Source organism: Rhea pennata, chromosome 6, assembly GCF_028389875.1.
Source record: "Rhea pennata isolate bPtePen1 chromosome 6, bPtePen1.pri, whole genome shotgun sequence".
NCBI classification, from domain to species: domain Eukaryota; kingdom Metazoa; phylum Chordata; class Aves; order Rheiformes; family Rheidae; genus Rhea; species Rhea pennata.
Window position 1 is genome coordinate 42,871,485 of NC_084668.1, and position 26,703 is coordinate 42,898,187.

At 38.0% G+C, this 26,703-nt stretch overlaps 1 protein-coding gene across 10 annotated transcripts in view; it reads right to left on the bottom strand.

Annotated features, from left to right (window-relative positions):
• Nucleotides 1–26,703, bottom strand: part of USP40 (ubiquitin specific peptidase 40) — a 39,137-nt gene that overhangs the window by 7,023 nt on the left and 5,411 nt on the right. For 7 of the 10 annotated variants that reach the window (XM_062578722.1, XM_062578723.1, XM_062578729.1 and 4 more), the window contains 22 exons: nt 26,453–26,617; nt 25,680–25,826; nt 22,355–22,498; nt 21,319–21,447; nt 20,577–20,678; nt 20,096–20,203; nt 18,504–18,828; nt 17,923–18,004; nt 16,656–16,827; nt 15,705–15,789; nt 14,438–14,508; nt 13,247–13,566; nt 12,202–12,328; nt 9,973–10,030; nt 9,272–9,325; nt 7,500–7,588; nt 6,666–6,752; nt 5,250–5,286; nt 3,321–3,385; nt 2,631–2,705; nt 1,328–1,454; nt 77–162 (listed from right to left, as the gene is read on the bottom strand). In XM_062578722.1, the coding sequence (XP_062434706.1) occupies nt 77–162; nt 1,328–1,454; nt 2,631–2,705; nt 3,321–3,385; nt 5,250–5,286; nt 6,666–6,752; nt 7,500–7,588; nt 9,272–9,325; nt 9,973–10,030; nt 12,202–12,328; nt 13,247–13,566; nt 14,438–14,508; nt 15,705–15,789; nt 16,656–16,827; nt 17,923–18,004; nt 18,504–18,828; nt 20,096–20,203; nt 20,577–20,678; nt 21,319–21,447; nt 22,355–22,498; nt 25,680–25,826; nt 26,453–26,617 (2,655 nt within the window). Of the gene's footprint in view, nt 1–76; nt 163–1,327; nt 1,455–2,630; nt 2,706–3,320; nt 3,386–5,249; nt 5,287–6,665; nt 6,753–7,499; nt 7,589–9,271; nt 9,326–9,972; nt 10,031–12,201; nt 12,329–13,246; nt 13,567–14,296; nt 14,509–15,704; nt 15,790–16,655; nt 16,828–17,922; nt 18,005–18,503; nt 18,829–20,095; nt 20,204–20,576; nt 20,679–21,318; nt 21,448–22,354; nt 22,499–25,679; nt 25,827–26,452; nt 26,618–26,703 lie in introns of those variants that run through there. The other 3 variants (XM_062578726.1, XM_062578731.1, XM_062578732.1) reach the window with 3 other exon arrangements.

The window sequence follows — 26,703 nt, forward strand, 5'->3', positions numbered from 1 at the left end:
GAAATAAAAAATATGTATTAATATAGCTCAATTAATCAGTGTTGCTGTACATTTAGAACACAGCAGAACATCTAACCTGAATCTTCAGATCTTCCAAAGAAGCTTCTCCTGCTATTTCTATACTGCCAGCGTAACAAAGATCCATGTCTGTTTGGATATATTCTGGTGGGAGACAGAGACACAAGAAAGAGAGAGAGACAGAGAGAGATGGAGAGAAGAGTCAATATCATTGTATTATTGTTCTAAGAGAAAATAGTCACTTTAAGCAGAGATTTCATTTAGTTTAGAAGGCATCTGATGTAGATTTCTTTGAGCATAGTTAAAGAAACATATACAGTCAATAAAATACCTTCCGTTAGCTTACAAAGAGTTCAAACTGATTCTATATGGCAAATTTTAAAAATATAACTGGTCATAGGAACCCATAAAAATTGATAATTATTTTTTATGATTCTGAAATGTAGAGTGTGTCACAAGAAAAATGAAAGTGCTCTCACCTACACTATTCAAGTCAACAGGGAAGAAAATGGAACTCTTGAGAGAAAAGGAGAAAAATGCAAAAACAAAAATCCTTCTAAAAGGATGGGGGTTATACAGTGCAACACAGCTCCACAGCAAAGGAAAAATTTTATTTTCTTATATAAAAGAGCATTGGTTTGCTCCCCTTTCTCCAACTTGCAGTTGTCCTCACTTCATTTTCCTTCCTCCTTCTCAATCCTTACTTTTTCCTACTCTCATTTGTTTTTGATTTGGATTTGACTTTTAGAATAACAAACACAAATTAAAATACCTGCACGTAGTGTACTGGAGAGTCACACCACATTTATTCATCTCTCATTTTATAGCTTCTCATAAAGCAATTTAGCATGAGGTGAGTTAAAAGCAGTACTAGGAGTTTGGTATTTGAAGCCAAACATTCATAAGCTTTTTGAGAAGATGTCCTACAATACTGCCACTCAAAGTATGCAGTAGCTATTTTATTTGTTGAAAGATAATTGCTTCTGCTTCAAAATTCAGTGAAGATCTTTACTCTTGACCAAATAAGGAGCATAGGAGCTCTTGACCAAACTAAGGAGCATAAAAACAGTCCCTTCCATCATTCCTGCCCTAGTAATATAGTTACAACCATTTCTTATGTGGTTTCTTTCACAATAAGCTTGTTAAGACTTGTATAGCTAGGTTTCAGGAGTATTTTAAGGCTTGGGGTAAAAAAAAAATAAAATAAAATAAAAAAGGACTTTTTTTTTTGACTCAAAGCCTGAGGGCTTTGTGTGCTATCACAGGCAACTAGACCCTATGATTACTTTCAGAAACTGATTGAGCTCACCTCCTACTGGAGACACCTGCAAAGCCTCCATCTTGCAGGTCACGCCGTTCACTTGGTCTCGTGCATTCTCTCGATGTTCCGTATGATTTAAAGGGCTGTACCACCAGATGGGTATTTTCAGGAAACCCTGAAAAGCAAACAAAAAGTGTCTAGTAGCCTGTGTGTTCCAAAATAGGTAACAAACAACGTTCAGCTTCCATCTCAGGAAGAATGGACAAGATTTGTTCAAGTCTCAGCTTTTGTGAAGGCATCCGTGTTCATCTAGGATTCTACATCACCTACACTGACTTCCTACTTTTTTATGAAGTGAAAAAAATCTGTCCTTATGTAGCATAAAATCACCCATCCTGTTTTGCTATCATGGCATGTGACACGACAAGTGCAACTGAGTGACTGTTTCCTGCAGATTTGGACACAGACATGAACTTGATGGAAGACCTTGTACTCATCTAAGTTCACTAATTACAAAGGTATTTTGCCACTTCAGCAGCTCGTCAGAGTTTTTCCTCATCTGCTCTGTGTGGCCAGAAAAGGACACTTAAGTTGATGTCTCTCCTCTTCTTAGAGACTGTATTTCTTTTCTTTTTCTTTTCTTTTTTTTTTCTCCACATGCAGGTTTATCACCACTCATTTCACTGTTAGAGAAGCTCTTATCCCACAATTTTTTGAGAACAAAGCTATCAAAAATATCCAAGTTTGTCCAGTATGAAGCTTTATTCACCATACATTTGCTAAGAGCTGCACTGTCTGCCTGCTGCCAAGTGTTTTAGCCTTTTGTTTTGACTTATAATGCCCTACACCACTTGAGATTTGTTAGCACAGAGCCCTTCTAATTGCAGAGTCATTGCTGTCAAGACAGTCTCCAATACGGGCCATTCATTTTCAAATACAATACTCAGTACAACAAGACAAACAGATAAGTTCCTCTATTTTTACTGTTTGGTGAGGATATAAAAGTGTAAGGATTGTGCCTTCAGGAGGACTCCTGTGCACTGATTATTGCTCATCTTGCTTGCCAGAAATAGTGATTTCCTTCAGATTAGTAACCTTAACAATATTCTAAGATGCATTTAGACTAGGAAGCTACACAACAGGCAAGACTTCTGCTACTGAGGTTGAAAGAATAATAGATACAGAGAGACTATTTATAATAGTCTCATAATTGAGAAACTATGAAACTACAAAAAGCTTGATTTTTTCAGTAGAAAAATTCTGAAATAAGAGGAAAAAAAGAATGTTATCATATTCAAGTCTCCAGAAAAGTCAATTGACTAAAGATCACAAACAACCCCCATTATTTTACCTTTGGTGGAAGTCTTCCTTCAGTTACAACCAAAGTATCCCCTCTGCAAACATTAAGCTCCTTCAGAGTGGCAGTCTAGAGAAAGAGAAAGCACAGTATATTTACGAGCCTGCAAGTCCTTGTGCTTTTTTCCCTAAAGCCTGAAGTTTTTTTTTTTTTTTTTTTTTTTTTTTTTTTTTTTTTTTTTTAATGCCATGCATAGTCCATGGTGTTTTGCTTTTCCACAGAAGAGCACAAATATCCACATAACATCCAGCACTTCGAAACAACTTTGCAAGAGCACATTAAGTATTCCATCTGCACCTCAAGAATCCTTCCGAAATATCCCACTGAACCATCTATTTTCTTTGCACCTCTGTGTTTTACAAGTTAATACCCTGTGCTTATCATTGGTAGATCTGAACATCTTTAATTCATGCTAAGTTTAGACTTCAGGAAAAGTGGCTTATGTGGATGTGGCTTAATAATCCCTGAAAAGAAGAGTCAAGTGCTTAAGATTTACCTTTTAAACCACAGCCAACACTGTCTTCACGAGACCATGAGAAAACAGAACAGTGTGCCTAGCAATGCATCACCCACAAAAAACTCCATAGATTTGCTTTAATGCAGTTTTCTTCAGGAAAAGTCTCTAAAGAAAAATGGAACAAACTACGTATTGTGTGACTCAAATCAAAAAGAAGGTCCTCTTACTTCCTGACTTAATGCTTCCCCTGCTTCATAGCACCAGTCAAACCTTCTCAAATGCCAGTTGCCACCTACAAAAATAAATAAGTAAATAAACACACAAAACTAAATAGAGGTAAAATTATTAGCCAACACTGTTGTTACAAAAAAAAAAAAAAAAAAAAAAAAAAAAAAAAAAAAAAACTCTTAGTAAGTGTTCCTCCTTAATCCTTGGTGAGTGTAAGAGCCTTCCCATTCTTGCAACTCTGACAAACTTAGATTCTGAAAAGAAACAGATTTTTGAAGAATGAAAAAGTAGCTTCAGCTTCCTTCCCCGGGCCCTAGAAAAAACACTTTTGCCTCCTGAAAATGACTTTCTCTTATTTTTATAAATGTCTGTCTGTTTCTATGAACACTTCCTCAGCTACCTAATTTCCCTGGTTCAGGAAGAAACCAAACGAAATGAAATGGCAACATGTAGCTAAAAAAACTGCAGAAGAAAAAATTAACAAGTTAGGAGGGAAAAAGTTTCAGCTGCAGAAATGCTGAGTGTGAATTTGACAATGAACTTCTGTTGTCACTATACCATTTAAACTGATGAAAAGCACCTTAAAATGATACTGTAATAATAATAATATAATACTAATAAGGATAATGTAAAAATTAAAAAATATATTGTAAGGAAGAAACTCATCTCTCTCCCATTCTGTCTGCTTTGTACATTTCCAGTAAACTTCACATTAGAGGAAGAAAAGATATAGTCAGAAACTAAAATACTTTAGAATTAGCACCTACATGAAGCATTATGTACAAGAGGAACAAATTTAATCATATTTTTATTTGATCAAAAGTGAGAGATCAAAATGCACTTAAAAATTCTCTCTAGGGTCCAAAATTGGACGTTCATAACTAAAAGCCCAAATGGAATCTCAGCAGTGATTTCTGATGGGAAAACAGTACCTGGCAGCCTTTTCAAACTACAGCTTCAAAATCCACTGAACTCTGACAGCTCTTCTAAAGAGAGCAGTCAGAACATGAATCTCTATGGAAGGCCAAATTTAAAATTTTCAAAAGAATGGTAATATAAAGCAAGAAATAAAAACAGAAACATTGTTTCTCGGCAGTGAACTTATACCACAAGGAAATTAAAAAGTTAAGTTTCTATTTTCAAGACATTACTGACTATTCCGCCCATATGCATATGTATACAAGTGCACAGTATTTAATTTTCACTTGGGCTACTCAGTGTGTATTTTCATAGTAATATTTTTCAGGTGAACTTTTATGTTTCCAAAAGCGTGGCCAAGTTTGCAGTTTTTATCCCCCAGTAAGAGAGAACTCGATATTTAATAAAGGTTAGGTTAGACCTAAAGATCGAAAACACAATGACACACCAGGCTTTTCTCTCTTCCTCCTCATCAGCATCATGTTGAGCCAAGAAATACACATGTGATGTCAGTGCTATTTATATCTCTCCCTTAATCCTCATTTTACAGTTTAAAACTAGAACTGCTACCACTCAGACTCCCAGATAACAGCGAAACTGGGACCTCACATTGATTAACTGGCTTTCACAAAGCAGCCTAAAAACACTTTGATTTTTTACAATTAACTTCACACAATGTTTTTCCGCTGCAATACACAAATGCCCAAACAGCCAAACACCTTCATCTGCAAAGGCACTCAAGCAAACAGTCTAGAAAGTGTGGATTTTGTCATTTTAAGATTAAATATAAAGCCTGAAACTGATGTTTCAAAAGCTACTGCACAGCCAGCCTTTATCAAAGCAAAACTCCAAGTTTAAATTCCTTTCTTCTGTCCTTCTCATATTACAATGACACATAAACCATTGTAATAAAGTAAGGACATTTTTATATTTTGGGTTAGCAAGAGAGCTCTTTAGAAACTGGAAATCCCTTAAAGATAACTCTTAAATAGTAAGATAATTCAACTAACCTGATAATCCAGATTTTTCCAGCATTAAATTTAGACACTAGAAAAAGAGAAATATATGGTGAGGCTTAACTCAATGCATAGGTTGAGAAAGAAAATTTTCAGTAAATCTGCATTAGGTTTTATAGTGGATATAAACTGAGCAGCTGAGTGGTAAATACCTAGGAACAAAATAATTATGTATACATGGTATACTTGAGTTACATACTACATTCTTGAAGTACAAAACAAGTTTTCAGGTAGGAAATTTACTACAACAGGAGAGTCAGCTTTCACAAACTGTTTAAAAGTGCTGTCAATGTTGTTTTTCTGAAGCAAATTCTATTGAAAAAATTTGAAAAATGCTAGTGACCTACTAAGAAAAAAAAAAAAAAAAAAAACAAGCTGGTGACTTCAAGCATGTTAGAATAGCTTTTTGAATATACATCCCTAAAGACTCCTCACTATTTTAAAATACTGCTATCTTAACTTTGCCATGGCTGTTGCTGAAAGCTGCATAGTCTTCTTTAAGCAATGCTGTCAGACCAACCTCAACTTGCAGATCTGTAGATTTATAGAGAGTAACTGAACAACAACTGAAAAGCATATTCACTCCCATATAACAAAATTCAACTGTGATGGGCTCTGCTGTCATTGCACATCATTTCAAGGATTGTTATTTTTAAAAGCAGTAGCTAACCAACCATACATGGATCACAGAATCACAGAATCAGTAAGGTTGGAAGGGACCTCTGGAGATCATCTAGTCCAACCCCCCTCCTCAAGCAGGGTCACCTAGAGCATATTAGACAGGGTTGCAGCCAGGCAGGCCTTGAAGATCTCCAGAGAAGGAGACCCCACAACCTCTCTGGGCAACCGGTTCCAGTGCTCTGTCACTCTCATGGTGGAGAAATTCCTCCTCACGTTCAGGCCAAACTTCCTGTGCTGCAATTTCTGCCCATTGCCTCTTGTCCTGTCACATGGGACAACTGAAAAGAGTTTGGCCCCATCCCCTTGACACCCTCCCTTCAGGTACCTATACACATTGATAAGATTCCCCCCTCAGTCTTCTCTTCCCCAGGCTAAAGAGGCCCAGCTCTCACAGCCTTTCCTCACAGGGCAGATGCTCCAGACCTCTGATCATCTTTGTAGCCCTGCGCTGGACTCTCTCCAGGAGCTCCATGTCTCTCTTGAGATAAGCATAGAACAACATGTTTCCTAGGAACAGTCAGACTATGTTCATCAAGAACAAGTAAGGATATCTACTTGCTACTTGTTGAAAAACCAAGGAGTTCCTCCCTGATGGCTTTTAGAGCGGAAATATTTCCTTTGTTTCAGCGTTACCTGATGATCTGAGCAACACATGGTTCGAGGAAAAAGTTCTCTAGTAGTAGAACTAGCCCAAGCATCACAAAATGTTTTAAGAGCATCTAGACTTACCTCTCTGACAGAGGCAGTCTCTTCCACAACTATCTCCATCTCAGGGCTTGTCTGTTGGTCACTCCCAACAATAAAATACAGGAAGAGCTAAAAATGCAAGTATAAGTTATCAGAACATATATTTAAGGATAGAAATGCTGTGAAATAATATTCCCTGGGTGCATGCATATACCAGCTACTGCATGCCTGCCATCAGTAGAAAACCACTAAAATTGCTTTTAGCTAGATCAAATGATCTAGGCAGTAGGGACAGAGGAGCTCATGTATTTGAATTATTGCCATCAGTTGAGCATCATTAACCAAGCATAATGCCCTCGGCCTGCACAAATGAGAACCAAAACCTACTAGCTTAAGCCATATTTTGTCCTACATCATCTTAGCAGCAGAGAAAACAAGAAAACACTATGATCTTCAGAAATCTACAAGTCAGCACCCCCCCCCCCCACAGATTTACAACTTGTAGATATCAAACATAATACCTTCCTTTTCTTACTTTAGGATTTTTGCTAAAGTATATGCACATCAGAGCACAGAAGATGGACAGCTGCAAACAGACAAATTACTGGAACTTAATGATTTACCATTAGCCAAGTGAGCTATATCAGCTAGTCACAGATATATTCCTGACCTTTTGCAATGGAAATAAACAGTGTGAGCCTTAATGTTTTTACATATAACTCTCAATGCAAGTGAACAATATTCTTTTTCCCTCCTCATTCCAGTTTATTACTGCAATCATTACAAAAGGAAATAAAGGACTACATGAAATATTAGGAAATGTGAGCAGAGCTTAAAAGCACCAATAGGGTCTTTTCAGTCACAGCACTATTTTACCTGAGTGGAAGTTGGAGATTTTCCACGGCACAGTCCTAACAAGCTTCCCATTTTCAATTCTGCTTCCTTGACAGTATAATCCTCTGGCACTTAAGGGAGATGAAAACAAGAAAAACACCATTAAAAAGCTGCTTCCTGAAAATATTCTTTCTATTAGATTGCTTTTTAGGGTATAAAAGCATTCAATAGCATTCAGAGAACTGCATTTTCACAGTGTATTCATTAAATCAGCAAGCCTTAAACAGAGCAAAGCAACGTTTGTTTAAAATTCCACTCCCCATCTCTTGCCTATGGAGTCACAAAATAATTTAGGTTGGATGAGACACCTGTAGGTTGCATGTTCAAACCCCTTTTCAAAGCAGGACCAGCTCAAGTCAGCTGAGGTCATTCCAAGTTCTTCCCAGTCAAGCTCTGAACACCTTCAAGGAAGGAATTCCTATGTGGGCCCCTCCATGTCCCACGATCTAGTGTTTGACGACGTTTTCTGTGAATTCCCCTCATACGTACTTGGAATTTCCCTTGCTGCAACTTCTATCTTTTGCCTCTGCTCCTTTCAGTATGCACCTCTGAGAAGAACCTGGTTCTCTTCTCTACAGCTCCCCATTAGGAAGCTGAAGATGGTAATTAGATATCCCTGAGCCTTCTCTCCTCTCATTGAAAAAAACTCAGCTTCCTTCCTACATTGCATGCTCCAGATCTCAAACCATCTAGATGCTCTCCTTTGGACTGGCTCTAGTTTAGAAGAGTTTTTTTCCCCCCTTATAATGGGGAATCCCAGAATAGACACTGTACCCTAGATGCAGCCTGACAAGTGCTGAACAGAAGGGAATTAATATCTATCTTTGGCCTCCTGACTGTGTTCTTACTAACGCAGCGTATTAGCAAACTAGTGAAAACAGAGAAAATGTTTTCCAGTAAGCACAAAGTTGATAACGCTTAATTTCTCACCACAGGCACAGCAGTGCCAAAAGCAAAATTGGGGATTCTTTTCTGCTGAAAAGTAGCCAGCAGGAGCACTGTTATATAGCGATGGATGGTATCATACGTTCATTTAAACTGAAGACCAGGCTATGGCATTAGCATGCTCCTTCACTCTCACGAAAGCAGAAATCTGCACTTTTGAAGTGAAAATTAGCATGTAACTGTATGTTTCCTGCATCAGAGACAAGCTTCCTCCTCACAGTAAACGGGAATGTAATAGTTCAGAGCTTTAGTGTTTCATCTGTCACCACATTATTCAAGTCTACTATTGATTATTTACTCAAGCAGTATTACAGTCCAACCTTGTGCATCAATACGCTTTAACAAATACCTTTAGCCCTTTTCGTTTTAAGAAATAAAAGTTAGAAAGACAGGAAACCAAGGACTCTGTTTCCTGGAGCATCTGGAAAGCTACTCTGCTAATGATACAAATATGATTCAGTTTAGAAGTGGTCTATTTTGAAAAGTCTATAAAACAAGTGTGGTGAATAGAACTTTCTACTAATTCCCAGTCTTAATGCACATGGTGGATGGTCAACAAATACATTCAAGTGTGCTATTCACTATTGGTCATTGAAGATGCAAGTTAAAAAAAGTGAGCTGAATGCTAAGTTTAATTACTAGCTTTGCATTGATATTGTTACTAAACAGCAGCAGAACTGGAAAAAACACAACTACTTCAGTTAGAAATTAGAGTACATATGTGTACAGCTCCCATGAAAGGATGAAGAGAAGGTCAAAGACTCCAAATTTAACTTCTCAGGGAGTGATACAAAAAAATAAAATCTTACCTGGAGAGAGAAGTTTCCCATTTCCACTAATAGGTCTGAGACAGCTGTCATTTGCTGTAACAAGAGGGATGGAGAACAGAGTTAGATGTGTTAACTATATCAAATGACAGGAAATTTGGCTTAGAAGTTTAGACAGGTAACATATTTAAAATTTATGAGAACAACAAGTTGTCAAGTGTGGGAAGAGTTTTCTAGAGACCTCATGAACGGTCTTAGTTATTTTTAATCCTTTCCCTGAAAGGATACTCTCTCTCTGAAGTCAGCTGTTAGCAACAATCAGTAAAACACTATAAAACTGGCCAAATGTCCCATATGTAAAGGGAGCAGTAAAAGCCTTAAAGAAAGAAAATGGGGGTACCTTAAAGAGAGTAAGGCAAGAAGTTTGCTTCTGTTTTCAGTGTAGTATTTTAGTAAGATGAGAATTATTCCAGCAACTAAAACAGATTCTGAAAAACTAGTAGATGAACGAAAAAACTTCATAAAAATATACTTCTTAAGACTATCATAAACTTTTCCAGCTAAGAAAAAAACATTTTATTCAGAATCGAATGAATTTTCAGTAAGTCACTGCCACTCTTCCTCATTCAAGAACTTCATAGCACTGAATTCTGCTGTTTTGAATACTCTCTCACATCAACCAGGAAGTTAGCCAGCAAATTTTAACATTATCACATCTAAAAATAAAGCAGTTGAACACTTACCTAGCTCCTCTTCTAGTTGAAGTTCCTGTATTGCTTTCATTTTGATATCTGACATCACCTAAAAGCAAGCAGTATTAAAGTCTCTAATGCAAAATGCCAAGAACACATCTGGTAGGCTTTTGACACTGTCTCCTGTAACACCCTCCTACACAAGCTCAGGAAATGTGGGTTAGAAGAGTGGACAGTGAGGTGGATTGAGAACTGGCTGAAAGGCAGAGCTCAGAGGGTTATCATCAGTCCTGCGGAGTCTAGTTGGAGGCCTGTGGCTAGTGGAGTTCCCCAGGGCTCAGTACTGGGTCCCATCCTGTTCAACTTCTTTATCAGTGACCTGGATGAAGGGACAGAGTGCCGCCTCAGCAAGTTTGCTAATGACACCGAGCTGGGAGGAGTGGCTGATAAACCTGAGGGCTGTGCTGCCATTCAGAGACACCTGGGACAGGCTGAAGAGTTGGGCAGAGAGGAACATCATGAGGTTCAACAAGGGCAAGTGCAGAGTCCTGCACTTTGTGAGGAATAACTCCATGCACCAGTACAAGCTGGGGGCTGACCTTGTGAAGAGCAGCTCTGCAGAGAAAGACCTGGGAGTGCTGGTGGATGACAAATAGACTACAAGCCAGCAATGTGCCCTTGGGGCCAAGAAGGCCAATGCTATCCTAGGCTGCATTAGGAAGAGTGTTGCCAGCAGGCTGAGGGAGGTGATCCTGCCCCTCTGCTCAGCCCTGCTGAGGCCACACCTCGAGTAACACGTCCAGTTCTGGGCTGCCCAGTACAAGAGAGACATGGAGCTCCTGGAGAGAGTCCAGCGCAGGGCTACAAAGATGATCAGAGGTCTGGAGCATCTGCCCTGTGAGGAAAGGCTGCGAGAGCTGGGCCTCTTTAGCCTGGGGAAGAGAAGACTGAGGGGGGAATCTTATCAATGTGTATAGGTACCTGAAGGGAGGGTGTCAAGGGGATGGGGCCAAACTCTTTTCAGTTGTCCCATGTGACAGGACAAGAGGCAATGGGCAGAAATTGCAGCACAGGAAGTTTGGCCTGAACGTGAGGAGGAATTTCTCCACCATGAGAGTGACAGAGCACTGGAACCGGTTGCCCAGAGAGGTTGTGGGGTCTCCTTCTCTGGAGATCTTCAAGGCCTGCCTGGCTGCAACCTGGTCTAACATGCTCTAGGTGATCTGCTTGAGCAGGGAGGTTGGACTAGATCTCCAGAGGTCGCTTCCAACCTTACTGATTCTATGGTGTTCAAATACCAATCAACAAAATTTCATTTGAAATGCTTACTAATTACATTCTTATTCCTGTTAAGACTATACAGATCTAAGCATTTCTTTAAAAAATCCACAAATATAATTGTATGAATATCATATTAAATATGATTATATTAAACAGTATTCTAAGGAAAAGAAAGTGATATTTAATTTGGGGATTTAGTAGAAGACTAGTATTTCGCAACTACCCAACTGATCATGTAATGTAATGTAGAGATCAAAGCACTTAGTAGTAGTTCATATAACATGAAATTATTTAAAAAGTCAGAAGAGGTGCCAGAGAAAATGATCCCTTAGGAAGATCTTATTCAGAAAATTAAGGAAGATGAGAATTAATTCTCAGGAAAAGGGAATTTTCAGTTTCTATACAAAGTAGGTAATCTGTTAAAACATCTATAACAGATTTAGCTGGGAAAATATGGACAAAGATGAACTACTTGGATTCTGCTATATGCTATGACTTTGCGGAATATTTTAAACTACAGCATAGTATTTTTCCCTATCTTACATTAAAAGCAAGAAATAATACCTTTTTCCCCATTTCAGGTGGTGTTTACTGACACGGTCTCTCCCAAAGTACTTTTACAGGATGGCCCAGAGAGAAAAGTGTTTCAGAGTAAAACACACTGATGTATGCTGAAGTGTTTTAAGTTACTGGCATTACATTCTTTTTACTGAGTAGTCAAAGTATCCCCTGTTTTAATTTCATTCATCTAAAGCTTACAATTTATTCTGGTCACTGCCTGTAGAAATTGTAACTCTGAGTTGCACACTATTTTCTCAAAGGAAAAATTATATCTTGAGGATAAATCCAGTCCTTCTAAAAGTCATAAGCAAAATTGCTATTTTGCCCATGTACAGACAAAATTATACTTTTATTAATTGGCCAACTGTACTGGCCAAAAGCGTTCAGAGAAACAGAAAGTGTGTGTTATAACTCTGAACAACCAATCAGATTTCTTACCGTTTCAACAGTGGCAGTAATTTTAACTTGTTCCTCTTCAGCATCCGTTCTGCAGAAGTTTTTAACTTGGAGCCAGCTGATGTCATATGCAAAAGCAGTCAAATTGCCATTTGCTACATTCACCAAGCTATAAAGAGCAGTGCAAAAATGAGCATTAATAAATTTAATAAAGACAAGAAAATTACATTACCAGGGCTAGACTGCTAAATACCAAAGCTGTCATATAAATCAATAATGTGTAGGTGGTTAATAGTCATGCATGTCACCGAGTGCTGCGAGAGCACACACAGACAGAGGCTTAGACAGAATCCAGGCACTTCAAGGCTAGCAACTGAGGATGCCAGTAACAACTATGTTTTGGTAACTAGGTTTCAAGGGGATTTGAGCTTCTGAAGGCACTTCCGGAAAAGATATTTTAAAAGCATACTGAATCATGACTAAAATTTAAGACTTTGTTTGTCTACCACTCATTATAAGCACAGGAACAGTCTTTGGTGAGGAACTCACTGCTTCATTTAACTTTCTTCCAGAACTGTTTCGACTAGGAAGTCTGCATTTTTATAACAAGCACATATCTCCATGTCTCTATGAACGGGAACCTAACTTCAATGCTGTACATTGAGATGTGAAATGAGACTAAACGCTTGCTTAGTATACATGGCAACTTGAGATTCAACTGGGAGATTTGGCCGAGCTGCATGGTGTTATGATGCTACTCAATTCCCTCTTTTCGCCTAGTCTCCTGGAGAACCTCACAACTCAGATATTTAAGTTACTCCAAAAACATTCAAGCACACTTGGTACACAGTTGCTCTCACTAGACTCTTCCCATTACAGTGTAAGTCAAAAGATATGACTTCATCTGCACTTTAACAGCAAACAAACATCTAATAGTTGATAAATATCTGATTTCAAAAACTTAAGGAATAAAATGTTTATAACATGACAATTACTTAGAAGAATACATAACTAGCATAATTTTAATTGAACAGATTTTGCCATAATTGCTTTTTTGCTTAACTATACTCACAATCAAAATGGTTACCTCTGGTCATGGCTGTCTAAAATTAGTATTGAGCATCCATCTGTCAGACCGACACTTTTGACTGTCTGCTTCATATCTTCTTCAGGAAGAACTTCCCAGTTCTTGGCATCTTTACCAAGGCCTGAGCTGTTCTTTAAGATGATTCCTCCTGATGGTGCTAAGGCTCTGCGCAGAGTGTCTAGTTCTGTGCTGCACGGAATGATGTGCTGGGATTCTGTGAAGTGCTGACCTTTCCCTCCTTCATTATACTTTGCTAAACAAAGAACGTTTACAATAACAGGTTCATGATCCAGGCCAGTCAACAGCTTTGTACCACCAACCTGTAACAAAGAATGTAACATTTATGCAATGCTGATCAGTAAAACACACCTTTTTACTAAGACAAAGCCGCATAAAAGTATATGACAAGATTAAGATTACTGAGACAAAAAGACTGAGCCTTGTCTCTCTAAAATATATACCTGGGTCAAGAATATAGTTCCTTGCCTAAGGCAATTTGACCATGAAGGCAGCTGAAGTAGTCAAGACCGTACCAAAGGAAAATAAACAAGAAACAACTCTGTTACTGGATATATCTTTATTTTTGATATATTATCAAAAAAAAAGTATACTTTCATAACAAGAATCTTTCTAAAGTAATATTTCATTTAACTCATGCAGAGACAGGACAATCTTCTGCTGTTGTGATATAACCACAGACAGGCATCTGAAGGTTATGCAGAAACCTTGATATTAGAAGAAAGATGCAACAGTCTGTAAAGGGAGCGTGATATTTCCGGGAGACCATATATAGAAGAAGTCACCGACAGGTTTAATTTTATGTGTGGAACAATTTGCCATAGAGCATAAGTTTTTGTTATTGCATTGCTATCATTTGATCTCCTTCCAAGAGGCACCAGATGTTTTCAGAATATATCCCAATGTAACTGGCACAGTGTATCTACTGATCTGACCATATCACATTCCACGTGGTATAATTCTATTTATAATTCTATCAAGAAGCACACTGCACAGCATACACAAGATACAGTGACAACATGCAAAAAGTACCCTAGAGAAGGCTGAAGTGGCCAATGTTAATATGTCAGCAGCACATCTCCAGAACAGATTAAATTTTCCAAAAAATGTGTCTGGTGATTGCATCCTTTCTCCTCAGAATTGACAAGGAGAGAGGGTATTTGGTTCTGTTACCTCTTTCCCATTCCACACAAAGATGTCTGCTCCATCAGCCAGCCCAATGGCATCCAGTGTCAGTTCATCTCCTAAAAAGAGTAAATAATTAAGTTCTCCCCTCTCCAAAATAGATAAGCAGGGTCAGCTGAGGAACTAAAATACACTGGCACAGTCCACTTTGACTCCAAGTATATCATTACAAATATTGTTGTGCCATCATCATTTATAGGGGTTAAAGTCAGGGTTCACTCACATAGTAAGATCAAAAAAAAAAAAAAAAAAAAAAAAAAAGAGGAGAGAGAAAGAAAAAGAAAAAGACAAACATCCTTTTAGCTGTCCCACTGTGTGAAGAGGCCCAGCACACAGGTCCACCTATTCGATTTCACTAGCAAACTGAGGCAAAGATACCACTTGAAGAATCTGTTTAGTCATGATTATCTAGGTGAGGTATAACAACATATCAATAGATTTAAGAAAAAGGTTGGCTTTAACAAATGAGTAACATACCATACCTGCCAAGCCTATTTTTTTGAAATATTGATGCCTACACTGAAATTTCCTTCACCTTCCTACTGTAAGTCAATTTCTTTCCCTCCTCTCAGCCCCAAAAGTCAGTGTCATTTAAAGAAATGCACTAGGATCTGGAGGAATATTTACAGAAGCTATGACTGCATCTGTTTTCTGATGTCCTATTACAGAAAGCTGGGTTACATTCTGGCAGAATCTGTTTGCTGAAATAGACTACATGGACTATAAAACTTAAAACTGGCTGAAGAGAATTTTCAAGGCTGTCAGCACCTAGAAAATAATGCAAAACTTAAAAGTCAGAACTCATGGTTTTAAAATATTAATTTTCATGTTGAAATTAATGTGGTCTTTATGCAAGTGTTTTCCTTTACAAATTCCTACTTCTGTTCAGGCTTAAGGTACACTTTGCTTTAAGATCACTCTGGCTGCTTTCATCTATCTTCTTCTCTACTGATTAAGTAAATATTGTGACAGCAAAACTTCTATAAGCATATCAAGTTCAAAATACAAAGAAACAGACATTTATTGTCAGCAGATGTGTTTAGTTTCCTGTTGTCTTACTGTCCTTGAGAACAAAGATTACATTTAAAAGTTTAAAGTTTCCTAACACTAATAAGAGTGTTGTATATAATGGCAGTAGATTTGCAACTAAGCTTATTAAGGACTGAAGAGTGCTCAGTAACATCCTCAGAGACGTTTACAAGCAAACATCCTCTATGTCTGTAATGTATACAGCATATAAATAGCATAGTCTTACCATCAAGAGAGTGGTAAAGGTGTAGTCCTGCTGGTAAAGGCTTAGCAATACTGAGAATCATGTCTCCTTCCCAGGATTCCAACATCTAATTGGCATGAGTAGAGGGAAAAAAAAATATATACAATACCAGCAAGCAATAACTCATCCCACTCAAAATTACAACTTTGCTGAAAGATGTTACAGCCTGGCTAAAATGTTAACATGTCACTGCTATTTACTTCAACAAGGCGAGCAACATAGGGAGCATTTAAGTACCTAGGACTCAGTTAGCTACTGGGTAGAGTAACATTTCCAGTGGACATTAGCCAAAGGCTGTAAGGTATAGGAAACACAATTAACACTTCCCCTCCCCCCCCCCCCCCCAAAAAAAAAAGTTAGCTTTAGTTTAGATGTGTATGTAAAAGCATTTCACAAATTCTGTATCTCTACTCAAACCAAATGCTATCATGCCCTCTTTGTGACTTTCCTATAGCTTAATAAAGAATAAAGGCAAAGATATCGCATTCAACAGTTAAACTACAGGATTAGGTTTACTTAGGTTTAATTTTTAAACTACTATTTTTAAACTACATTTCCTGTAGAGGACAGCTAGCTTGTTAGAAATACAAAGACAAACCTGTCATAACTCAAATGTTAATAATAAGTCTAGAGTCCAGAGTGACAACCCTTGCCCAAGTACAGGCTGCCCAGATATAAAACAATTTGCTTATATCAGCTTTAAAGTCTACAAAATTAAAACTTCATCAGTCTTGTGACTTTTTTGTCTTTCAAGAACCAACCTCAAGCCAAAGTTTCCCTTTCTGTAAATCCATGTAAGTTATCAGCCTCCTAAAATTTCATTTACTGTTCAAAATTTTTCATTGAGATAAAAACTGTGACATAAGCATGTTTACAAATGCTTCTGTGGCTCAAGTAAAAAAGCGTGGGAGGTTCACTAAATATAGTAAATACCTGGAATATTGATTGTCGAAGGTCTCCTAGAGTTTTTCTTCTGTCAATAGTCAGATCCACAACACTCTCTTTCCAAGTAAGTGAAGGGTGCAAAGCCCCATTGTGAAATTTGTAATATGAGCTCAAATGGAGGTGTAAATCAATGCCATTGTTTGCTGAGTCACATTCAGCCCTTTGAAAGAACAACACAATAATAAGTTGGTGTACTTAATAGTGACAAGCAGATGACACAAAGTGACAAAAAAGTGACAAAGCTTCTATTTCAGAGAAGTTTTTGTGCAGCCATCCTAGAACTGATATCCTGTGTTACTGATTTCATGGAAAAATTCACTGCCACATCCTTCCTTCCCTCAGTGGGTATGCAAAGAAGCACTCAAAGGTGTCAGTGATCTATAGATTGTATAGATTACAACACTAGCTAAGACATCCTCCACAAACACAGAGAACATATCGTTACAGTGCTTGCTTCTACAATACCTTTCCAAACAGGACAATAAACTTAATCTTTAGAAATAAGGAGTTTGTGGGATTTTTTTTCAGGCTGTGTTCCAGATCAATATTCTGTAGAACGTGTACAGGTGTATACAAACACTCTCACACAGGAGAAACTGCATGGAAAATGAGTAGTCATGCCTTCCTCCTTTATACTTCCATCCAGTCTTATCAGCAAGATGATGAATGTAGTAGCAAACATGCCATTAAAAATAAAGGAGTGAAATTTGCACAGTACACAGGCAGCACAGAAGACATCACTATATTCCACATGTCTACATTTTGACACCTTAACTGTGATTCTCACAAATCATCAGGTCTGCATGGGCCTCACCACAAGGAAAATTTTCACACAATCTGAACACTGCTAGCTCTTTCCTCCATGTCTCAGGCAAACAAAACCGTTTACCTGTTGTTTCACAGTAGGTCAAATTATTCCCTCTTCTCCCAGTGCCAGCTCCCTCTATAAGGATTAAGATAACATTCTCCTTCCAGAACTGCACTGATTTTCATACAAATCTGGTACAATATGAAGCTGTCAGGAGGTTTGCTCTGAAGTTCTGGAAAATACTTAAGTAGGCTATTAGCTGTGGAGTAGGGGGCCAGCAAGACACTATCTGCACATACAGGTTGTATCCCTACAATTACGATGCTGAGTTATTTTAGTATCTGAACTCTATATCTACTAAATTACTTCCTTCCATTTGAAATTGCTTTAGAGATCTGTAGATTAAGAATGTTGTTTAAGAGATTAGCACACTTTTAATTAATATACCTCTTTTTTTGCAGCTCAGTATTAGCAGCATTCATTTCATTCAAAAGGTGTTCAGGAATTTGGTACCTTGGATTCCCTCGAGCTAGAACAAGTAATACAGGTTAGTTTGGTCTCAGCAGCATAAAGCATGTTTTGGCCAAGAAGAGAAGTGATCAAGATGAGACATTTAGTATGATAATCTTGAAAATTCTGACCAATAACAATACAGCTTTTTGCAATACGGAGGATAAATTGCAAGATGATACAAAATAAACGAGTTCTTTAACTTCCTCTCATGTTCCCACCAACTTTTCCTTAAGGGAAAAGGAGACATGAATGCTATCAGCAACGATTTTTATTTGTTCCACTAGTTTTTTTGCTAGTATTTAAGAAGAGTATTGGAAAAAAAAGTCTGCTTCACCTATAGTCAGGTTAACTGTACACTCCCTTTGCAGAGGTAATCTCTTATCTCTAGCTAGCCTCTTTTTCACTGAGCACAAGACAGGCAACTGTATCATCAATATTTGGAAAGCACAGAAATGCCCAACTGCCTTCATCCTCCAAAACAAGTGTCAAAGCATATCAAGATAAATTTTTTGTACCTTCTGGTGGTCTTTTTAATTGAGATTTTCGATAAAACAGCATGTAGGCACTCTCTTTACCCTGAAATTGTTTCTCAATTTCCTTCTCCTTAATTGGCTGGACTTTTGAATCATTCAGATCAAACCAACGGCCACCAGCAGAGCTGTCCCTCAGTGTTGTAGATGTTTTTCCTAAATTCCATTGGACATCATTCTTCTGATGAGGGCTTTGCAGATTTTCTCCTTGAGAATCTGACTTCAATGGGAGTTTATGATACTTCTCCTTAAGACCAACCTTATTTTCATTAGGATTGAACTGAAATATCTGGGGATGATTCTGCAAATACTAAAAGGAAAGCAAGGACAAGATGAACAAACAGCTTTCTAGAACTGGAAAATATCTGGCATTAAACATAGCAGACTGCATTAGCTACCTCACTGGATTTGTCCTCAAATTTATACAAAACCCCCAGCCCTTCCAACTTCCATGTCTTTGGAAAATTTGTTTTTATGATGCTTCCTCATGTATTTTCTCAATTTTACACAGGAAAATTTAATTCCTTCCGCCTCACTAACTTCTCTGCCTGGTATTTTTCACATACAGGAAGCAAAATCTGAAACTGCGTAACTGCAAACTAACATGCAAGAAACAGTGAAAGTATTGCTTTGACCTACATGCATCACTAAGAATTAAATCAGACTATGTTCTGAATTTCAAGGATATTGGCTCACTTGAGATACTGGATTCCTTTTAAAACCCTTCTCAGAAGTGCACACTTTCTGCTATCTGAAAGGAAACAGGAAAGAGATGCTCTAAGGTGACTAAAAAGCTTCTACTTTATTAGACACACAGGAGAGTACCAATTCCAACTAGCATACTGCTCTATCCATCCGCTCCCCAATCTCCACATTTACCAACACGGACCTTAGGCTAACTTCTGGTCTGCGGAATCGTACCTCAAACTGATCTAAGTCAGCTAAATTAACACTACCCATTGTGGCACTTGAACAATCTACTCTTTCAGTTTCTCTCAGCTTATCCACTCTAATCTCTACCTTCATTTTAGCAGCATGTAGACAGGTCAAACAGGATTGGTGCCCACGTTATACAAAACAAAATTGTGTATGGATTCAAATACTCATTTCTGTCATGACTGTGAAGAGACACTGCATTATTTCTTTAATTCTCATCAGGGTTTCTGTGTTCAAGCACTAGCAATGCCTGTGCAGTTTCATCCATAGACACAAAAAAATATATAAAATACAAAAAGGTTTAGGTCAATGAAGTTAATTCTTTCTTAGGCCAGACTGTGGCTGGAGGGAGAAGGAAAAAAAAAAAAAAAGAAGGAAAAAAAAGGCTTTCTTTCAGGCAGAAATCCCTTCAGGATCTTGTCCATGTTCCCCAATCTGTATCTTCCAGTCTAATTATGAACGCTAATTTATGTTACAAATCTCGTCTCTCCCATATATGAGTATTTTGTTAGTCAAATTGCCAGTGCTTTCAGCTACCATCCTATTGATTATTCCACAGGAATACAAATATAAAGTTACCTTGGTAATAAGCTAATACTCTTTTAACAGATTTAAGGAAAACTAACATACAGGTAGATTACCTTTCTTAACGCCCCGTATTGTTTTCGGTATTTCTTGTTCCAAGACATCCCATTTTTCTCCAATAATTTCTGTCCCAATTGATTGACAGGCATTTGTTTAGATTCTTCCTACAGAAACACAGAAATTAAAAACTAAGATAATGAAGAGGAGGGCTATGAACGTCAAGAGATCAGCTGCAAAGAACCCAATTCTGAAGTTCATAAATCATTCCTGTTTTTTAATATGCCAAGGTAACATCACCTTTTGCAACAGCTTAGCTAAGCAATTTAAGAAATACTCAAAAAATGACCTCTTTCAGTATGAACAAGACATTTTAAGTATTAAAGTCTACTTAAGTTATGAGTTTTATGAGTTTCATATGCTTCAAACAAGTCCAGAAAAAATCTGTATTCTTAACCTACCCACTCCTGCATATTTTAACCTCTTCTTTGATTTTGATATTAGCGACCCTAGAAGCAATAAACTCTTTACATACCATACCTCTGCTAAAATCCCTTTCAACACTGCCAGTGGATTTTCTACTTCTTTGGTATTTTCTGAATCTCTTAAAACTTTATCTTCAACTGTATTATGCTCTTCCTCCTGTATATGAAGAATATTAGGATTCTCAAATACTGTTGTTTCAAATACAACTGGCAGTTCTCTGTTATAGTCTGCACTAACATTAGCATGTGCAATTCAGAAATGTAAAGAAAATCCTCAAAGCAAAAGTTGTACAGCAGCCTGTGCATAACATTTCACGCAGATGTTTCCTCCAGCCTCTTTATATGGCTATGTGGAGGCCAGATGGAAGCACTCAGTTCATCATATGGCACACAACACATGACCAAGATCCACTCATGGTTTTGTATGAAAGGATTCAAACAGCTTGCAGTCAGATGAATGGTGTGCCTGCACTCCTAACATCTGACTCTGTGCTTTTGTCACACGTTAGTGGATAAGACTCCTATAGTACAGTTACATAACAGAATAGTTACTGACCACTGTGTGGATGTGTGTGGCAGAAAGCTAGCTACCAAACAGACAAGTTCTTCTGATAAGCTGCCTCTATAGCTTACTATAGGATGCAGAGTGTCACCAAAAAAAAAAAAAAAATCTAGTATCAATTTCCTCTAGTGGAAGACACATTTATTTACAAACAGCTAACCTGTGTCTAACTGTAACAGCTAACCACAAAAATGACTATGAAAAAAAGTGTTTTTTTTTTTTCAAAACAACTTACTTGTAATTGCCAGTTCCCTAATTCATCCACATCTCTGATATAAACATGGTAGTGTCCTCCATAGCAGCCACCTTTGTGTATAATAACAGAGAAGAGCTCATACATATACTCTGAATCATCCAATTCAGTCTTTAAGAAACAAGAACAACAAGAGATTAGTGGAAAAAAACAGCCAGTCTTTCACACAATGACAGTTTTACATCAACAGCACAGCTTGTGGTATTTCTCTGTCTCTTCGCATTCATGGAGATTGAAGTGGGAACACTAGCATGAACTGAAAGCAAAGTGTGGACAAAGGCATGGACTTATTAAGCATGATTTTAATCAAGATTGGAAATTCATACATTCCATAATGACATAATATTTACACAACTAATAGAAGAGTTCAACCAGCGGATTCATAAGCATTGTTTTTTGTTTAAAAGAATACAGAAAACAAGCAAGGTATTTATTTACACAAACCATCTGAATAAAGGCTTCCACAAATGCAAACACTGAGAGATTTACAACCTGCATTGAAGCATTACAATAAGAAAATAAATCCCTTTTCAGTAATGGTGTATCTATTAAGAATATTCTTTATTTATTTTAAGGATCAAAGTTGGCATCAGGCAATGGCATAGTTCAGTTAATAATTAAATACAAAAATAAGAATACTAAAGACAGATTTCTAAAAAAATGAAACAGCTACAGGCGTATACAATATAGGTAGCTAAATTCATATATGGTATTATCAGACAAGGTCAACAAAAAGTAAGTTTAATTTCAATTTTCAGAGGATAAATCTTTCTTTCAAGCAAATATTAGATTAAGTTTTAGATCGTTAATACCCTCTCCTCCCTTCTATTGCTACAAGGTATTTCCAACTTTGTTTTTCCAAAATATTTCCAAAAGAGGGAGTTAGAGACAGAAAAGAACCCCACACGTTTGTTCAATATCTTGCTTGGGCAAAATGCAAAATGAAAGATAGCTTGTCCTTGAGGTATCAATTCTTTGCCAAGTATATAGTAATTTGAACAAACATAACAATACAAACCTGCTCACAAAAAGGCCTCAGATTTATCTGAACAGGAAATGTATAGCAACTGGTTTCCTTGTATCGTTCACACTTTTCAAAGTCAAAGTTAAATCTCAGGAGAGAAACGGTGAGAAAAGGAGGCAACTTACGTAGCTTAGCTGACTGTAAAATGATAAAAAGAAGTACACAGTTATAAAGAATGTTTCCATCACTCTATGAGCAAATCTGATATGGTATGTTCTAGGAAAACTTTGTTACAACGAAGGAGGCACAACTAAAAATGCCCTTCTCAATTCTCCTTCCAACCAACCTTCCTAAAAGCAAATCAAGCTCCTTCCACTCTAGTTATGCCCTACACCTTCCCTGAATGCTGATCACTAGTCCCATACTTTATCCTTCTACAGGAAAGGAAGAAGGCCATTGCCAAAATTACAGCCAGCAATTATGTTTCCTTGCCCCACATATTCTTTGCAAGAGGATTTTTTTGAATTTTTTTATTATGAAGAAACTGCCTTCATACCACTGGGATTACATTTACCCACAAAGTCAGGGTATACAGCATTTTTACATCAACTTTGCTCTTGGCCCCTTGTACAGCATCAGTCCTGCACAGAACCTGGCACCCCAGTATGAAGTACCTTTACTCAACTTCTGCTAAATAGCACATGCTACAGGAATACAGCAACCCAGCTTCATGGTGGCCTGTCATTCCCAGATAAACAGTGGGGCACTCAAATCAGCACCTGTGATAGGCCCCCCTGAAGTAACCAGAGAAGAATAGCTATGAATGAAGCTCAATCTACCAACCCTGAAGCCAAAGTGCTTGCTCCTACTGCAAGGAGGAGACCTCACTGAGGCCATTTCCTCTACTTCCCCCACCCTTCCAGGCACAGCACTGTACTCCACCTGAGATTTGTTCCAATGCCCTTTAGGAACCTTACAGTTCCAAAGGGTTCCACCAAGTGTAGGTCAGGACTCATACAGCCACTGTGGTTTCAAATGTAGAAGTCTGACATGATGTTATCTGTGATATAACTACATTTGACAAATGTGTATTGCCTAGAAAAGGGATCATTCTTACATTTATTTTGCAGCCTGCTGTTAAGTGATAGGCTGTTGGGCTGCTTCATCATATAACAGAAATGCTCTAAGAATATCACCAAAATACATCACAGTCGCTTCTTGCTTAACATCTTCATGACTGCTTGAAGGAAAGGGTCTTGACTAAGGTCTGTGGATGACAATAAATGAGCAAGATGTCATGGCTGACTGGGAAGAGTTGGCGTATTCTAGAAGAGCTGCAGACAGCCAGAGAACACCCAAGCAAGGACTGAAGTCTCCCCCATTTATGGAAGAGATGACCTTCAAGGAAGGAAAGCCAACATAATCTAATTCATTAAGGTAGAACACACATTGAGGCATAACATCTTGGTGCATGTGCACACAGGAGGAACATTACTGCAAAGTGAAACCAGCTATCCTCTGAATATAAGAGCAAATTCAGCGACTGTGCTCTTGGGCCTTTCCAATGTCCCCATCCAACTCTCCATTTGCAGAGCCAGAACCAAGCCTAGCAAAAACACACCTATAGTTTAGAAAAAATCCTAGAATTTGGTATTTCATTTGTATCCATTGTGAAGGCTACTTTGCAGAGCTTAATAGCACAAAGTATTTTGCGTACTCTTCCAACTTAGGAGTGAAAATCCTAGTAGTGTGACTTAAATTTGATAAAGCTGTTGATACCTTCAATTACCAGTTTCTTCAACAGCCAAGACAAAAGAAGGTAGAAAAAAATCATATCCAGAGCTCCACAAAATACTAGAAGGAGGGAACGGCATGTATAAATATGGGCCAGACTGATCACAGACCACCTTTCCCTCTGAAGGAAGCTAGGTGCAAATAGATGTTCGCACTGTTACACAAAGCTACAAACAACCTTGGAGCGAACCAAATTGCACCACACTTGCTGTCAGGACTGACTCTCAGAGCAATCACGTTGTGATCACGCACACCATGTCTATGGAATTACAGAGCCAAAAGCAGCAGTCATGCTGTTATCAGTTCCCTCCTTACTGCTACAGCCTTAAAGCACAGTCCCTCTCACCTGATGTTGTCCTCTCCTCTCCCTGGCCTTCCCCAGCTATGCGACTTCTTACCCACATTCAAAGTTCTGACTGCTGTACTGTGCAGATGACTAAGTTTGATAGATAAGCAATTGTATTCTGCACTCCCTTGAACCCAGCAAAGTTTAAATTGTAAATAAACTTTTGCCAGATAACCAAGCCAACTGAGGCACTGGCAAGTGTTCATGAACTCCAAGGCATTGATACACTTAGTGCAAAGGCAAGCTCAGGACACATCATTTCCCTTCCACATTGCAAGACTTGTACTATATTCAAGCTGATATTACAAAAAAACAAAAAACAAAAAACAAAACAAACAAAAAAAAAAAAACAGCAGCTAAAGGTCATGGAAGATACCCATGTCAAAAAGTGTCTTAAGTATGAATCAAGCCTGGTGGCTTTAGTAGTAAAGCTGGATGACATCACTTGGAATGAAAAAGAAATATCAGGGAGGTATGACTGTACACTTCCCTCACTCTTACAGCTTCTCCAAGGTACTCAAGGGTCAAGTCAGGGAACTGGGCCAGATGAAAGAGTGTTCCAGTCTGCATGTTCCTGCACTTCTGAGGACCATTCCCAACAGATATCACAGGCTTAACATCTACAGTTCTCAGTTGAACACTGAAGAACTGCAGTGACTTAGCAAAGGAAAAGGTCATTACATTTGGCCTTCCAGATAACTAAGAAAAACAATCCCTGCTGGTTCTCAGCCAACGCTGAGCACAGATCAAGACAGTAAATCTTTAACTACAAGATAATGACAAAGCAGGACAACTCAGCAGATAAATCGGTGGGCTTCCTTCAAAAGCCCACCTGAAAGAGAAGACTTTTTTCACATTCAGTATTCTGACTGAAGGAAAATGATTCTTCTGCACGGATTTTTCTCCTTCTCATTCCTGGCCTTTCAGAGAGAGGGAAACTCCTGCTGGTTACTGGCTTAGTGTGCAGCAAGTAGTGGAGACGCTCACCCAGAGAGGACAGGAAGCAGTGGTGGTGGTTATACAAGAAATAAGCTGGCAGATGGGTATGACACAAGCATACGCCACAAAAACACATTCTGTGTCAAAGATATAAGAAGAGTTTTTGATATCTTCTTATTATATGCTATCTGATTAAAGATGCAGATTTTCTCAATTTGCGAGTAGGTGGTGAACACACCAATATAAGCTCAGTTCCTAATTGTTACCAAACTGAATACTGGGAATCGCCAAACATATTACCTTTGAGGCTTCAACAAGTTTATCACAGGCTCCACATCGATACAAGTTATCATTTTCAAAGTACTCTTCTTCCACATACATGTTCCACAGGGCCTCCTCCAAGCCAGTGACACCTTTTACAGCCACAGTTAAGTCTAAGAAATCTTCCTATACAGAAGTACAACAATAACAGTAAGTAACAAGTGATGCAACTTTATGGTACACTAGGAAGACACTGATCCCATCAACTGCAGCACTTATTTTGCATTCACTGTTGACAGGTCAAAACATATATGGACAGAATAAGAATTACATCATTTCAACTTCCTTTTTTTATTCAAGAGTGGTTTTTTTTTTTTTTGGTTTTTTTTTTTTTTTTTTAGAAAGAGCAGGGAGAAAAAAGATGAAAAGATTTTTTTTTACTGTTATTACTTCACTGCTCATCTCTCTGCTAAATGCATCTACTAAAGGCAATACTTGGCAACTCAGAAGATGCAATAATGCTTTCCCCCCTTGCCGATGAGTCACATCACACACCATGATGTAGGTAGTTTAGAAAATACCAGCCAAGATTTGCCAAAGTCATGCATAAACTCCGTATTTTTATAAGTCTGCAATGCCCTAGCCATACATACTACCTAGCTTCAACAGATCACCAGTGACATGCAAAAAGATGTAGTTTCCTATAGGAGTTAAATAAGCAAAAAAAAAAATCCCACCACATTTAAACCAACAAAAAATATCTTCAACAAGCTGAATAGGTTCTGGGGAAAAAAAAAAAAAAGTGACTTTACCTGTCTCTCACTGACATTCTTGCATTCTTTACAAACAATCTGGTTGACAACAATACCATGGTACAACCTATTAATCAAGTCATGACCTGAAGTCCCAACAAGAGAAGTTTCCAAAGCACTGAACAGAATTCGATTTAATTCTTGCACATCATGCTGCCTCATTTCCTGCATGATAAAAAGCAAACTTGAAGAAGTGCCATCTGCTTTACTTATTGTTCTGCCTAACCTCTTAAGAAACAACACACATTAAG